The sequence below is a fragment of the Mauremys mutica genome, chromosome 11 (genome assembly GCF_020497125.1).
Source record: "Mauremys mutica isolate MM-2020 ecotype Southern chromosome 11, ASM2049712v1, whole genome shotgun sequence".
Taxonomy (NCBI): Eukaryota; Metazoa; Chordata; order Testudines; family Geoemydidae; genus Mauremys; species Mauremys mutica.
The window spans coordinates 53,953,092-53,969,070 of NC_059082.1; the positions used below are offsets into that span (position 1 = coordinate 53,953,092).

The window sequence follows — 15,979 nt, forward strand, 5'->3', positions numbered from 1 at the left end:
TAGAACTGGGCCCTTAATCCCCACTAAGCAAGAGAGGTGGGATCCTGCAGTTGGTACCAAATCCAGGTCTCCCATTACATAAATCCTGGCTCCTCACCACTGGTCTGGCCCCTGAGGCCTGAGGAACCTGGACCAGCCTTAAAAGTTCTGGGTCTGGTTCTGTTCAATATCTTCATCAGTGATTTAGAGAATGGCATAGAGAGTACACTTATAAGTTTGCGGACAATACCAAGCTGGGAGGGGTTGCAAGTGCTTTGGAGGATAGGATTAAAATTCAAAATGATCTGGATAAACTGGAGGAATGGTCAGAAGTAAATAGGATGAAATTCAATAAGGACAAATGCAAAGTACTCCATTTAGGAAGGAACAATCAGTTGCACACACACAAAATGGGAAATGACTGCCTAGGAAGGAGTACTGCGGAAAGGGATCTGGGGGTCATAGTGGATCACATGCTAAATATGAGTCAACAGTGTAACGCTGTTGCAAAAAAAAGCAAACATCATTCTGGGATATATTAGCAGGAGTGTTGTAAGCAAGACACGAGAAGTAATTTTTCCCCTCTACTCCGCACTGATTAGGCCTCAGCTGGAGTATTGTATAGTTCTGGGCACCACGTTTAAGAAAAGACGTGGACAAATTGGAGAAAGTCCAGAGAAGAGCAACAAAAATGATTAAAGGTCTAGAAAACATGACCTATGAGGGAAGATTGAAAAAATTGGATTTGCTTAGTCTGGAGAAGAGAAGACTGAGAGGGGACATAACAGTTTTCAAGTACATAAAAGGTTGTTACAAGGAGGAGGGGAAAAAATTGTTCTTCTTAACCTCTGAGGATAGGACAAGAGGCAATGGCTTAAATTGCAGCAAGGGCGGTTTAGATTGGACATTAGGAAAAACTTCCTAACTGTCAGAGTGATTAAGCACTGGAATAAATTGCCTAGGGAGGTTGTGGAATCTCCATCACTGGGGATTTTTAAGAGCAGGTTGGACAAACACCTGTCAGGGATGGTCTAGATAATACTTAGTCCTGCCTTGAGTGCAGGGGACTGGACTAGATGATCTCTCAAGGTCCCTTCCAGTCCTGTGATTCTATTAATTCTTCCAGAAACCACTTCCTTACAGTAACCGACCCTTGGCTCACACCCCTTTCAGTGCCTTTGCCCACGTGCTAAACCAACTCTGTCCTTAGTGATGCTGCACATGCAGCCTACACAGAGCTCAGCAGCCTCTGCTCCAGAATTGCAGGTCCCACCCTTTGAACTGAGGGAAAGTCCTAGCTTGTAGGGTATCTGCTTTGTAGGCTCCAGCCATGGGGCAGGGGCAGTGGAATCCCAAAACCCACCAGGTCTGAGTCCTTGCATCACAGCCACCTAGGATGGGATGAGCCCTTTAAAACGCTGCCTCTCCACTAGAAAGCGGACAAGAGTGCGCTGGAGGCCATGGTGAACCACAGGGAGCTGCAAAGTGCCACCACTCAGCTGAGCGAGATGATGCAGGATCTGTTGCAGAAGATGTCCCTGCAAGACAAGGATTGGCAGAAGGCACTGGAGAAGCTGTTCAGTGACATGGACTCCAAGGTAGCAGCTTCACCAGGGAGGGAGGGAATGGCCAGCGCATGAAATCACTACATTCCAGAGCAAGTGGGGAGAGGGGCCTAGGGTACAAGCTGCAGTTGAACAGGGTGTAAAGCACCATCAGCCTGATCTTCCTTTCACACCATGTAAATGGAAAGACACCGGACTCTGCTGGAGTGAAACTGGAGTGAGACCAGGATCACTCTCCCTATTGCCCCCCTTCCCTGCAGCCAGCTCCCTGGGTAAACAGCATGCTGCATGGGGACAGGCTGAGCAGCTCCCCTCTGTGTGAGGGGCAGGGGATCAAGGAAACATGCAGGGTAGGCCTGGCTCTGTTCCACTCGGGTAAATGCAGTCCCTCCCAATGGCAGCAGAATCTGGCCCACATACTCCCTTCTACCCTAGGGCTGCTCCGAGCTCTGATGCCTTGGCCCTGGGGCACTAATGTGGCAGGTGTCTCCCCATGGAGGGAGTGTGCTGCCCCTGCTTTTGAGTCCTGTGCTGATACCTCACTGAGGGATTGTAGTGAGGCGGCCTGGTTCCCAGCCTCCCCGGAGGGGGACGAGCCCCTCCGGATGCCAAAGTGGGTGGAGCCAGTGGAGCTTGCGCCCGCCCCCAGAGGTCAGGGCGCAGGACAGGAAGTACAAAAACCCAACCCCAGAGCTCACTAGAGGCCCGGCCGCTGGAGAAGCCAGATGCCTGTGGCCTAGCTCCCAGTTGGGAGACTCCTGCAGCTTGCGGCCGACCCGAGGACTGGCCAGACGCTGACTAGCCCCCGGAGAAGCTGGTAAACCTGCCGCTGGCAAGTTACCCAAAGGAGCTGCCAAGTCTACCGCCCGCCGGGTACCCAGAGGAGCCCATGGTGCTTGACTCCTTGAAAGACTCCATCCAGACACAGGTACCTCTAGAGGGGGAGGTAGGAAGTAGCCCGGGGGCAGACGACCCGAATCTGGCTGCAGCACACCCAGAGCCAATGTCAGTATGTTGCGGCCAGGATCCCCACTGATGCAGCAGCAGGTCTTCTGCCGCTGCTAGGGCCCCGGGCTGGGACGCAGTGGAGTGGGAGGGCCTGCGTCCCCCCTGCCACCCAACTCGCGGGTGGCCATCTCCCGCCTCCCTGGTCCTTCGGAGCTAGGACCTGAGCGTCCTAAACTTATTTGTCTGCTCGGCCCCTGCCTGAGGGCCTGAGCTCCTGACTGTTCGTTGCCCCGTTCTGACCCAGGGCCGGGGCTTCCTAATATTAAACTGTTTGCTCAGCCCCTGCCTGAGGGCCTGAGGTGCTGACTGTTTGCTGCCCAGCCAGGCTAATTCCCCGACTCACCGGACCTAAGTAGTGAGGCGGCCTGGTTCCCAGCCACCCCTGAGAGGGACGAGCCCCAGCCAAACCCCTACAGGGATCCATTCAGCTGGCACAGGGATGGAGAGGGAAGGGCACAGGCCTGGGCTCCTTTCTCTAATCACTGCTGGCTGCACTGTGCACTGATGGGCTTATCTGCCCTGCCACCAGCAGGAAGGGACTTTTCCATCTTTGCTTATTGTCTGTCCCCAAACCCCTATTTGGGGTAGGTGGAAATTGCACTTTTCCTTGTTCAGCTTCAGTCCGGACTGACTGATTAGGCTCAGGACTTTGCTGAGGGTTTTGTCTTGTCCTTCCACTGAAGACCCACATATCAAAATATTGGCCATGAAAACTACAGCTCCATGTGTGTGTTCGTTAACAGTTCTGTTGTCTTTCTGTGAAAACATTCAGGTGCACCAGCAATCCCAAAAGGTAAACTTCAAATGCAAAATCCCCCAAAGGGTGTGATAAATATACTCAGTTTAGCACTTTCTTTAGCTAAAGGAATTTGCCATAGTCCACTTGAGACATCCAGTTTGGAGAATATTGTAGCTCCTTTCACTCTGAGGGGAAGTCATCCCATGTTGGGAGGATATATTTTTCTCTGACAACTGCTTCATTAAGTCTTTTCAGATCCACACAGATTTGTATCTTTCCATTTTTCTTTGTAACCGGTACCAGCGGGGCACACTATGCTGTTGGTTCAGACATTTTTCTTGATAGTCCAGTCCACTCCATTCTCTTTAACTCAGTTTCCACTTTATGAAGTAATGGGATAGAAACCTGCCAGTTGTAGGGTTTAGCATTGTCTTTTCAGGTGATTTATACCGGAGCTCCTTTCAAATTCCAATATCACAAAATATTCCATCAAGTTCTTCCACCTGTCTCACTGGGCCCATCAAGGGTGCCACACTGCAACTGAGAAGGCTGTTGGTCTGTGGTCCTTTGATCACATACATTCTGAATGCACAGCTTTTGTCTTTGTAAGTTGTTTCTGTGGTGAACTGGCCCTTGCAGTTCACAATACCTCCAGGGCTATTCAGAGCGGTGTCAGGTGACTTCAGGTCTGGAAGGGGTTCAAGGTGATTGTAAGTCCCTTCTGAGATGACTGTCAGCTCCTGAGTCAAATTTAAAGTCAATAGTCTTTCCATGAATATTCAGTTTCACCCTCCAGCCAGGTTCTGTATCATCACAAGTGATAGATCCCAGAAGCCATGGCACTTGAGTCAACTCCCTGACTGCTTTTGTGCAGCAAACAGCTGCAAAGTGTCCATATTTTGTGTCTGAGTCTCTGGCTGGACATGCATCATTTCTTGGGATATGACTTTTTCTACACTGTGTGTACGTAGGCTGGAATTTGACCCTCTTAGCCTGGGAGTTTTCTCTCCTTGCCTCGGGGGTTTCATGATAATGACTTTTAACAATCAAATGTGTGTTTATAGCTTCTAAGCTAGTTTCAGGTTTTTCAAGTAGCTCCTGCCTGTGATTCTGCTGTCTGACTAGTTTAGACTGCTTTGTTATCTGTATAGCTGTAGCTAGGGTTAAATGTTCATGTTCTGCAATCCCAAAATCAGTTTTCAGCTAATGCACGTAGAACTCTTATAAAAAAATCAATATTTTCCCATGGTTAATGAATCCTCTGAAAACATGCTCTTTCATAAACCACATTTCTCTGAGGTATAAAGTATGCATCAAACATAGCCAGAACCCTTTCCTAGTCATCTTTGTGCCTGTCTTCAGTAAACTGAAAGGATTTAAAGATATGCTTTGCCTGCTTCCCCATAGTATACATTAAAAATGATACCTGTATATCTCCAGTTAACTGGTGGGGCTTTGTAGCAATTTGAAATCTTGCAAAATCCTGCTTCCACTGTGAAGGTTTGTCAAAACTGAGGTTCTCTGGGGCATTGAAGAGTGGCATGTTGATGATCTCCTGCAACCTTTGTTGCTTTGTTCCTTCTGTTTGTTCCCCTCTGGCACTAGCTTACTTCTGACACCATGTCATGTACTTCTTGTATGCGGTAGGTTGCAGGGCTGCTACTAGCAGGTCAGGCTTCTGCATCAGTTATGGACTGACTCCAGAGCTTACTTCTCAGAGAGGTACACATCAGATGTGTTCACGATGATATCCTTTAGTGCTCTGCCAGGTGTGACTGAGGTTAGCTTAAATAAGGTCTTTTACAGATAGTGCCATCTAATGGCTGAACAGTAGAATACAATTTAGCGTTCCATTACAGGGGGAGTAAAGTGCAGACTGGCAGATGCCTGCTGCTGCTGGCAGGGCTCCTTTCTTGGTCACCTGGCTTCTCTCTCCCCCATCTCTATGCAGTTGGACCACATGGCCCTGGACCCTCTGCGGAAGCAGCTGGAGGAAGTGTGGAAGTTCATTAAGAAGTATTTGAGTGAGGGCCCCCGCTTTGATGCTGACAGTGCCGCTGGCTTTAAAAGGTGAGTGGGTGAGAGGCAGGGTGCTGTGGAGGGGACTGGAGTACTGGGCCCTCCCTCTGGCTCTACCTTGGAGAGATCACAAAGGAGCAGGTGGGCTGTGCCCTGCCAAGGACTGTGTGGGCAGGCAGCCCAGAGTTCAGGGCTGCACTTTGCTGGATAAAATGGAGCCAAAGGCAGCCACGTTCATAGAGATGCAGCCAAGTGAACCACTAGTCCCAGCAAGCAATGCTGCATCCTGCTGCTAGCCACCAAACTCCTTGCACCATGATGGAGCCCCGATTGCCTGCTGGGAGCTGTAATCACTTTGGGCACCTCCCTTTAAAGACAAGGGCAGCTGTGAAAACATTGTATAAACAAGGGCTTCACCAGCCTTGCCATGACCAATGGTCTGGATTCTAACAGGCTTGTCAGTATCATGTTTGATAGACTCTGGCTTCACACACAGTCAGTCACAGACTCTTAGTTATGGGAGGTCCTGCTCTCTCCTGAAGCTCAGGATTTAACCTGGCAGCTTGCAAGGGTCTCAGTGAAACTGGAGCAGCTGCTCCACATCCCCTCCAGTTGCCCCCACACACAAGGCCCATGTGTCAAAAGCGAAGGACAGATTGGCCTCCTCAACACCTGCAGCAAATGCTCAGTCTCACCTAGACTGTTTGGAGAATGGAGTTAATGTTTCTCTTTCCTCTATTACTCATGTCCAAGGCAAGAATCACTGACCTGAGCTCCTGGGGTTGATTCATAGAGGGGGCTCTAGAAAGCCACTCTGGCCAGTGGACAGAGCACTGGGCTGGGACTCAGGTGACCTGGCTTCTGGTCTTGGCTCTGCTCCTGAACTGCTGAGGGACTTTGAACAAGTGACTTCCCCACTTTGGTTCCTCCTTCCCCTTTGTACAGTGTAAGCTCTTCGGGGGAGGGACTGGCTCTCACTGTACATGTCCAGGGCCCTGATCTCATTTGGGATTTCCAGGTGCTACCGTAATACAAATCAAAATAAATGTGTTTATAAGCTACGGTCAGTGCCACCTGTGAGCTCTGCTGTAGGCTACAGCGTAGCATGAGCACGGCATAAGGCAAGTCACTGTGTCTGTTTCAGGCAGCTCTTTGAACGAGTGAAGTGTATTTCCTGTGACAGACCCGTGGCCATGATGACTGGGCCGTGAGTATCAAGCAATGCCACATTTCCTGTGGTTCTGGCTGAGCCAAGTGAGCATAGGGTGTTTCCACTAGAGGGCACTGTTTGACTTTTTTTATACCATTACTTTTGTGCAGGCACCTGGTGACGGTCCGAAAAGCAAATCTGCTCTCCCGGCCACGTCCGGCTAGTGCCAACGGTTACGAGTACCTGGCACTTCAGCAGCGAGCAAGGTGAGCAATTCCCCAGGAGCTGCAGGTCCCAGCACGGCTAAACCAGCCAGGAGGCTCCTCTCGTGCAGTTGCGTCTGATGAGGGATGTGCCATGTACCTGGCTGCTCCTGGGCCTGCATGGCGGACTCCTCACATGCTGCCTGTGTACTTCCCAGCCCTCTAATTTGGGTGACCAGCTCGCCATCTGGCTCGCCGGGGCACCTGAATCAGCCCCTCTCTCACTCTGAAGATCTGCAGTCCTGTTACAGGCTCATGCTAAGCCACTTGCCTCCTTTCAGTGGTGCCCCATCACTGGGTGCTAGATGCTCTCTGCTCTGCTGGGGTCAGGCACCTGGCTCAGCCCTTGTGTCCGGCGAGGCATTTCAATCCTGTGAGTGACTTGAGCAGGAGTGGAACCAGGTTTCCAGTCCCTGCCACAGGGCTCCTGCACTGCCAGTGGATGTCACCCCTGCAAGACACCTGCCACGGGCAGTAGGTTTACGTAGCCCTTGCTCTTGCACACCCTACCCCAGGGCACTGCTCTGCAGGGCTGACGAGAGGGGAGAGAAGCCAGTACAAATTATCGGGGCTCGGCAGTCCGGAAGGGGGCCCTGGGCCCAGCTTCCCTGGCCCTGTTTAGCCAGTCCGCCTTTGCTGGGGGGCCTGAAAATTTTTTCACCGGGGCCCAAACCCGTTGTCGCGGCCCTGCTGCTCTGACCTGGGGAGAAACTCCTCGCCCACTGGGAACTTTAACCAGATTGTAGAGCTGGCACCTTGCTGCAGGCCTGCCCCCTGCTGGTGCTGACACCCATCTGCAGCCTGAGGGAACGGACACCAGCACGTCACCCCTGAAGCACCTGGCTTAGCATGAAATTTCTCTCTCTCTTTGGAACACCAGTTGCTTCTTACCAGCTCTCTGAAACTCCCTGAGCCAGTCCAAGGGAGCTCCAAGTTCCCAGCAGCACAGGCTGGCTAGATTGCAAGATCCATGCAGAGCCCTGCTCATCTGCTTTCCTCCAGGAGACTGGCTGATTCTTGGCTGGGCAAGGTCAGGGTTCTGCAGCAAACTGCCTGCTTTCTCCTTCCCCAGGGAGCAAGCTGTAGAGGGCAATGACGGGCGTGAAATGACTAGCTGTCGGCAGCTCTCCTCCCAGCAGTGCTGGCAATGCCAGGCACATGCCGCCTACCCCATCAAGCGATTGTCCAAGGTGAAGGCTCTTACCACCATGTACCCCTACGGAGACCCGACAGTCCTCACCTACGATAACGTAAGCCAGCCCGTGTTGCCCTGTGTGTTCCCCTCCCATGCTAACCTCAGCACAGCACTTCCCTGAGACCAATTGCCTTGGGGCCATGTAAGGGTCCGCCTGGGAACCAGGCCGCCCCACTACAGGAGGCTGAGTAGCCGTTCAGTCTTAAAGTCCACGCCCTAAATCAGGGCGAGGCAACAGGCAGTAGTCCTAGGCTCAGACCCTCAGGCAGGGCTGAGCAAACAAACAGTACGTTAAGCCCGAGCCCTAGGTCAGGGCGGGGCAACAAACAGTAGTCCTGGGCTCAGACCCTCAGGCAGGGGCTGAGCAGCAAACAGGTAAGTCCAGGCTTCTAAGCCTGAGCGTTGGGGGTGAGGGGGAGACTGCCACCCGTGAGGAGGGTGGCAGGAGGGACGCGGGCCCACCCACTCCACCGCGTCCCAGCCCGGGGCCCTAGCAGCGGCGGGGATCCGCTGCAGTCAGTGGGGATCCTGGCCGCAACACACTGACATAGGCTCAGGGTCGGCGGCAGCCAGACTGGGGTCGGCTATCCCCGGGCCACTTCCAATCTCCCCCTCCGTTGGTACCTGTGTCGTCGTGGCTTCGGCAGGGGGGTCCACCAGCATGGGCTCCTCAGGAGACAGGTGCACGGGTGGGCTCGACTCCTCCTCTGGGTACCGGGCTCAGGGCAGGCTCGGCCAGTCCTCCTCTGGGTACCGGGCTCGGGGCAGGCTCGGCCAGTCCTCCTCTGGGTACCGGGCTCGGGGCAGGCTCGGTTCAGCAGGAGCTCGGGCACCAGCGTCTGTCCTCTCCAGCAGCCGGGGCGCAACTGAGCGTTGGGGCCGGGACTTTATACTTCCTGTCCCGCCCCTTGACTTCCGGGGGGCGGGGACAGACGGCGGTGACTCCGCCCACTTCGGCGGCTGTGCTGGTTCGGCCCCCTCAGGTGCAGCTGGGAGCCAGGCTGCCTCACTACAGGCCACTTCTCCACTGGAGCATCGAGCCGAGGGCCAGCATGGGGAGATGGGGCCACCAGGAGAACCTGCTGGAGAGGATTGATCTGGCAGGGAGGTAGGAAGAGCAGTGGCTGTGGATGAGCGGGTTAAGGCAGGCAGTGTCAGGAGGTCGGTGACGGGCGGGGGAGAGGAAGAGATTAGCAGCAGGGAGGAAGTCAGGGTGCCCGGTGTGAGGAGAGCAATGTTCAGGCGAGATCTCCATGCACATTGTGTTCTTCCTTGCAGAGCGAAGTGGATATCCTGGGCATTAACGGAGTTCTCTACAAGGGCAGGGTGAGCTCACAGCTGGCAAACCGGAGTGTCTCTCTGGAAAAGGAGTTCTCAGGTTGGTTGGAGGGGCAGCTCCTCTGGCAGATGGTGTGGGGCAGGGCGAGGGGTGCAGCTCATGGGCTAAACGCAGCTGGGGCCACTTGCACTTTTAGAGTGAAGATGCGCAGATGACCCCGCCCCCGGCATGCAACGCGCACTAGCTCCAGGCATTCGAGCTACTCAGCCCAAAATGGAGCATTGCATGCTGGGATCTGTAGTCAGCATAGGCTGGCCCTGAAGATGGAGGGGGCTGCAATCAGCTCCATTGTATACACATTCTAAGTGGCCTTAGTGGGTTCCCAGTGCAGCCCCCTGGGCTGGGCAGTTTGGGCACCGCGGGGTACCTGATGGACATACGCCATGTGCCCAGCCCGACTGAGTGAAGCCATGAGGCATGAGCAGAGCCTCGGAAAGCTGCTGTAGGGAGTGCCGTGTGGACAGCAACTCAGACATTCCCATGGGGGCTTGACATGAATCCCTGGCCCCACCCTTCTCCATACATACACAGGGCCAGAGCCCAAGATGGCTGCTCAGGGGTGAGATCTCCTCCTGGTAACCATGCACCCCCAGTCTTGCTCTGTCCTGGGGATATCCCTGCTGGGCTGGCCTCCCTGCACTCCCCATACTGCTAGGACACGGCTTTGGCCTCTTGCCACGCTAACCGGTCTCTTTCAATTCTTCACTCTGCAGCAGCAAAGACCCCCCGGCCACCCTCCAAACATGGGATGGAAAGGACCCGCTCTGCCACCTATGGCAGCCACTATGTGTCACCCTATGCATGTGAGTGCTGGTGTCCCTGCAGGGTGGCATTCCGAGGGGCTGATCAGGGCCTGCCTCTCCTGGCTAGCATTAAGAGTGGCTCCTGGCTCCAGAGCTCTGCTCTGTGAGTGCACAGTGAAATACGTGCCTGTGATGGCAGGGGGAGTGCGTCTGGCAGGCTCATGACATTGGGAACTGCCAAGGTCACACAGCGCGACACTATTCTTGTGTACTAGCCTGCACACAAGCTGTGTAGAGTCAGGGAATGCAGGCGGAGGGAGCCGGGCATGGGCAAGGGGCAGTAGGAAAGACCTGATGCGCGGGGGCATGACACTCTATGGAGATCTGGTAGTGGCTGCAGTGCAGAAGGCTCTCGCACCAAGGGAGAGCGGGATTGTGGGGAGGGTTGTGCAGCGGCACAGGGTGAGTGGGTGCTGGATGAGCAGAGGCAGTAGGGAGGAGACTAAAGCGAGGAGGGGCAGGGTCTGGAGACAGTCTGGAGCAAACCCAGGAGCGGGTCTGCAACTATGCAGGGTCGATCTGAGCTTCAGAGACTTGCAGGCAGTGGAGAGGAGAGCGAGCTGCTAGGCCAGCCAGCCGGCTTGCTGCCCTGGAGCAGCGCAGAGCTCCAGCCGCCCTCGGCCAGTGGCTGGCAGACCCCGCTGGGGACATGGCTCTCCTAGGTGGACCTGGTGGCTGCCGTCCTTGTCGATGTCAGGGGGTGGGGTTGGCCACAGCGAGTGCCTTGCCATGGTGCCAGGCAGCTCCTGGTGGTGAGAGTGGTGTGGCTGTGCCAGCTGCATGCGAGGCCGCCAGAGGAACCCCACTGAGGTCAGCGCTGAAGAGGGGGCAGGAACCAAGCCCTGGCTCTAGGTCGTAACAGCTGTCACATCACTGTGGGCTCTGGCCCACTCAGCTCATTGTCTCACGGGCAGAGTCACAGCTGAGTGAGGGGAGGCAGATCCCTGGAGCCTCCACACAGCATCCCCTGTGGACCAGCTCCACCCCCTACCCCAGGCTGCCAGGGAACTTGGGGGTGGGCAGGCTTCCCTGTCTCACCCTCTTGAACTCCAGGGGTGGCTATAAAGCACCCCCTTGCCGGCTGGTAGCCATGACTCCCTGGGGCTGGGGGTGCCTTGAGTCACCCAGCCCATGGGCTGAGTGTGTTTTCTTGCCTCCATGTTTTGCAGCCTCTGTCGTCCGGACGAGGGCCACGTCCGCAGGGAGCAAGTCGCAGCTTGCCCAGGAGCTGCCGGCCTGCACCGTGCGGGTGAAGACCGAGCTCCCCCCGGGACAGCTGCCAAGCGAGGGGGCGGTGGCCGGCCTGTGAGCCACAAGGGACTGTGGCAGCTCCACAGGCCCTGCCCCCACCCCTTCCTTTACCCACCATTCCTTGTGTAAATACTGTGCTATGTCGCTGCGCAGGACGGCCATCACCAGGCATCCCTGCGGAACATGGCCGTTGGACGGCACCGCCAGCAGGCCAGACCCACCGTCTCCCTTACAACCGGGCCATCGAGAGGGGTTTCTTCTGGGCAGGGCTCCATGCAGCAGGGACTTACCACCCATCAGCTTTACCAGGAGCTCTGCTGGGGGCAGCCATGCAGGGGGCAGGATTGGGGCTGGGAGGGCTGCCCCTGGCCGCATGTGTCACCTCATTATAATCTCTGCATTAACACAGAGTCACAGCCAGGATCCACGAGGCACAGCGGGACCCCTGGGGCAGAGCTGAGCCAACCGCCCTACCAGCAGGATTCCCCAGGCCATGGGAGCTTGTGATGAGTCCAAAAGGCTGCCCTGCTCAGGGGCCTGTGGCTAGCTTGGCTGTTGAATCATTATAATGATCACCCAGGCAGGGGTGGCTCTAGCAATTTCGCCGCCCCAAGCACGGGGGCACGCCGCGGGGGGCGCTCTGGCGGTCGCCGGTCCCGCGGCTCCGGTGGACCTCCTGCAGACGTGCCTGCGGAGGGTCCGCTGGTCCCGCGGCTCCGGTGAAGCATCCGCAGGCATGCCTGCGGGAGGTCCACTGGAGCCGCCTCCCGGCGACAGGCAGAGCGCCCCCCGCGGCATGCCGCCCTAAGCACACACTTGGCACGCTGGGGTCTGGAGCCGGCCCTGCACCCAGGCCCAGATATGTTGCATTGAGGTCCCGGGAGCTCCTCTGGGTCTGCAGTGGGAGATCTCTGGCCCTTACACAGCTGGTTTGCCTCCCTCCATCACCCTTAAGTTCCCAGGAGAATTCCCGCCCTCTGTCCTGCCACCACCAGACCAGCAGGCTCCTGCTACGTCACCTCCAGGGCCCCATACAGCTCCAACAAACTGGGTCCCTCCACCAAGTGCAGCACTCCTGGCACATGAGGATATGAACCTCCAGCGGGGTGCATCACTGCATGGCTCACCTTGATCCACGAGGCGCCGAGGCCTGGGGTTCTGAACAAGAGCCCGAGCGAGGCAGCATGTGCAGGCCTCCACCAGACAGCGCCAGCTTGGCTTGCTGCGCCTGGGCCTGTCTGCTCTCCAGATCCAGCAGGGACCCTTTGGTTTGGCCTGCAAACACACTCCCCCTTTCCCTCCCAGCACTGAGCTTGGAAAGCAGGTGCCCCGGAGCTGCTGGCCGCCCTCGCAGCTGTGCATTCACAACAGACTAACTTAAGGAACTCCATAAAGTTTTCACTTTTCTAAGCGGCTTTGGGTGGGATCATTTCTTGCTGGCACCGAGAGCCCCACTGTGGGTGGGGACAGGTTACCGATCACACGCTCATTGAGGCCTGGGCGCTGGGCCAGAGGGCATGAGGGATGGCTGGGGACATCTCCTTTTACCATGAGTAGCATCTTGTAGCCTATGCCTGCAGAGCCCCGGGGGCCAACGCTGCCCTTGTTTATACCAGCGTAAATCCCAAAGTGACAGGAGTTACACCAGCATGAGATCAGCGGCCAGCCCTTTGTATCAAGGTCAGAGGTTCTAATCCAGCCCAAGCATGGCAAGAGAAAAGCTGTTCCCACCTGGCAGCTTTGTGCTAGCCTTGGTCCATCTCGTAGTATTCAGTGTCACACCAGGCCAGTGAGGCCAAGGACAAGAGAGCTGTGGTGGCAGAGCTGCAAGGCACATTGGTGCTCTCCCTGTGTTGTGGCCTCAGGCGGAGCATGTCAGTCCAGTGCCATGTTCCCCCTACACACTGAGGAAGGCATTTCTCTGGCTGCAATGGTTTGAAATCACTAGACTCTGTCTCTCCTACCTGGGACTAGTTCTGCCTTTGCTTACACTCATGTACCCCAATTGTCCCCCCATTATGGGTGGGGGAGAAAAGGTGGAGACAGGTGAAGTGACTTGCCCAGGGCTGTAAGGAGGAGTTGGTGGGAGCAGTGCGATTAGAATGCAGGTGATCCTGGCTCCCAGGCGTCAGCACAGCCCTGCACTTCTGAGAGACCGACATGCTCTTGCCCACCAGTCAGGCCTGTGGTGTTGGTGCCTGTAGCTGGGGAAAGCTAGCTGGGAAAGACTGAGAGCACCTGAATCTGGAGGGGTTGTCCCTGAGAGGGAACCAAGAGCTGGGTCCTCCAAAGCAACATAACAGAGCCCCATGGAGCAGAGTCTGTGGCCAGTGTTGCGGTGCATTGGGCTGTGAGACCTGGTCCTGGAGCAATGCCAGGACCAGTGCAGGCACCAGAGCATGCAACCAGTGGCAGCAGCATTGCTGAGGTGCAGAAGCATTGATATTTAATGCTGGGCTCCCTCTGACAGAGCCAAGGCACACGTTGTTCTGGGAACAAGTGTCAAGCAAACACAGAGAGCAGAAGACAACAGGACGGCCATGCAGCGCGTCCCTGCCAGCCACTGGCAGCGTGTCAGGCCTACGCCCGCACAGAGTGGGAATCGCATTTATAAAATTCAGCCTGGCAAGTGGCTCCTGTTGTGCGAAGCCTGGGCACCACCAGTGTCGCTTCTGGCTCAGCCAGAGCCTCTCTCAGCCACTACGGCCTGGTGGTTCGGGCACTGGCCTGGGGGAGCCCTGGGTGTAAGTTCCTGTACTGCCTGGTTCTGAGTGGCCTGGGATAAAAATAATCTGCTCTGAGTCAGGCAGAGCAGGGCCTTGAAGCTGGCTCCCCCCTCCCGCCTTCCCGGCCATTTCAACACAATCCCGACCCATTTCACAACAGAGCAAGGGGTTGGGGTTGGCCCAATGAGGCGCCAGGTTTATATAATTTTTGGTGGTGTCCAGAACAGGTCCAGCAGAGCCGTCCAGTCCATAGGACGGACCGGGGCAACTGCCCTGGCCCTGCGCTATGGAACAGGGGTGGGAAGAGGTGGCGCCTTGAGGGAAGGCGCGGTGTGGGGCCAGGAGGGAGCAGGGGCAGGAAGAGGTGGAGTGGAGCGGAGCAGGGCAGACTGGGGCCGGGTCACTTGCTGCTGCAGGCACCAGCCCCCGCCCCCAGCTAATCCCCCAGGCTGCCCTGGACCCCATGTCCCCCTGAAGCGCAGGGCCCGGGGCAGTTACCTCAGTCCGTCCTATGGACGGGACGGCTCTGAAAAGATAAGCCCAAACATTGGTGGAGCTGGGCCCACCTTCCTGAATACTGGTGGAGCACGGGCACCACGGGCACCACAGGCCCATATAACTCGCCACCTATGAAGGCACTGGGTCGCGACGGTTATGGTGAGCACCTTTGACCTGCTGTTAAAAGTCCCGTCGGCGGTGCTGCCCACCTAAGGCAGGCTAGTCCCTACCTGTTCGGACACCGCGCTGCGCCCCGGAAGTGGCCAGCAGCAGGTCCGGCTCCTAGGCGTGGAAGCCCCTGCCCTCAGCACCAGCTCTGCACTCCCATTGGCTGGGAACCCCCGCTGCACCGCTGACCGGGAGCCGCACACGGTAAGCCCATGACCCAACTCTGTGCCCCAATCCTCTGCCCCAGCCCTGAGCCCCACCCCAAACCCTGATTCCCTTCCTGCACCCCAAACTCCTCATCCCCAGCCTCACCCCATAGCCTGCACCCCCAGCCCAGAGCCCTGACCCCCTCCCGCATCCCAACTCCTTGCCCAGCCCAGAGCCCCCTCCCACACCCCGAACCCCTCATTCTCAGCCCCACCCCACAGCCCTCACCCCTGCACCCCAACCCTCTTCCTAAGCCCTGAGCCCCTCCCACAACCAAACCCCTCATCCCCAGCTCCGTTGGGTCACGGGCATCAACAATTTTCTTCAACTGGATTGCCAGAAAAAAAGTTTGAAAACCACTGCCATAGGGGGCAAAGATGCCCTGGAAGGCCCAGCTAAGTACTTGTACCCTCGCTAATCTAGCCCTCAGCATAGTGACGCATCCCCTCTCCCAGCAGTCCTGCACCCCCACGTTATGTGATGGGGAATCTTTAATATACAGGGGGGAAAATTACACCGAAGTGCCTTAAAAATATATTCATTGCTGCCTAATATGCCAGGCATGTGGGGCAAAGCAGCCCTGCTGCGCTGTCCCATGGTGCCCAGCAGCCCAGCAGAGTAGGGCCCAGCAGCGAGGAGGGGAAGGCCAAGTGACACTGATTTTAGGTGCCTCAACCTGAGACATGGCAGTGCCCAACTTGAGACATGGCACCCTGGTTCCCAGAGGCACTAAGCACCTGCTGTTCCCCTTGACTTCAGCTGGGGTTGGGCTTCCCCCACACCCTGGGAAGTCAGGCAGCCCGAAAGCAGAGATTGCCCAGAATGAGAAACCTTTAAGCCATGTGGGGAGCACCGGGCAGCCTAGGGCCTTACCTACGGTAGGAAAGCAGGTGCGGATTTCAGTCGAGTTCACTGGAAATGAGGCGTGTGTTTACAGTCAGTCCGAAGTCACCTGAGCAGTCAAATGAAAAGGAATTGGATTAATGTCATGGCCAGGTCGTGGGCAGCCAGACCAGTAGTCAGAGTCCACAGTCACAAGATAGGAGCCAAGAGTCAGCTGGGTCAGGCT

The 15,979-nt window shown here is 56.3% G+C and overlaps 1 protein-coding gene across 2 annotated transcripts in view; it reads left to right on the top strand.

Moving 5' to 3' along the window:
- C11H16orf96 (chromosome 11 C16orf96 homolog) overlaps positions 1–11,914 on the top strand; it is a 37,191-nt gene extending 25,277 nt beyond the window's left edge. For both annotated transcript variants that reach the window (XM_044981188.1, XM_044981187.1), the window contains exons 9-16: positions 1,413–1,577; positions 5,243–5,361; positions 6,455–6,517; positions 6,631–6,726; positions 7,796–7,973; positions 9,197–9,296; positions 9,971–10,060; positions 11,230–11,914. In XM_044981188.1, coding sequence (XP_044837123.1) covers positions 1,413–1,577; positions 5,243–5,361; positions 6,455–6,517; positions 6,631–6,726; positions 7,796–7,973; positions 9,197–9,296; positions 9,971–10,060; positions 11,230–11,369 — 951 coding nt within the window. In that variant the 3' untranslated portion in view covers positions 11,370–11,914. The remainder of the gene's footprint in view (positions 1–1,412; positions 1,578–5,242; positions 5,362–6,454; positions 6,518–6,630; positions 6,727–7,795; positions 7,974–9,196; positions 9,297–9,970; positions 10,061–11,229) is intronic.
- The last annotated feature ends 4,065 nt before the right edge of the window (positions 11,915–15,979 follow it).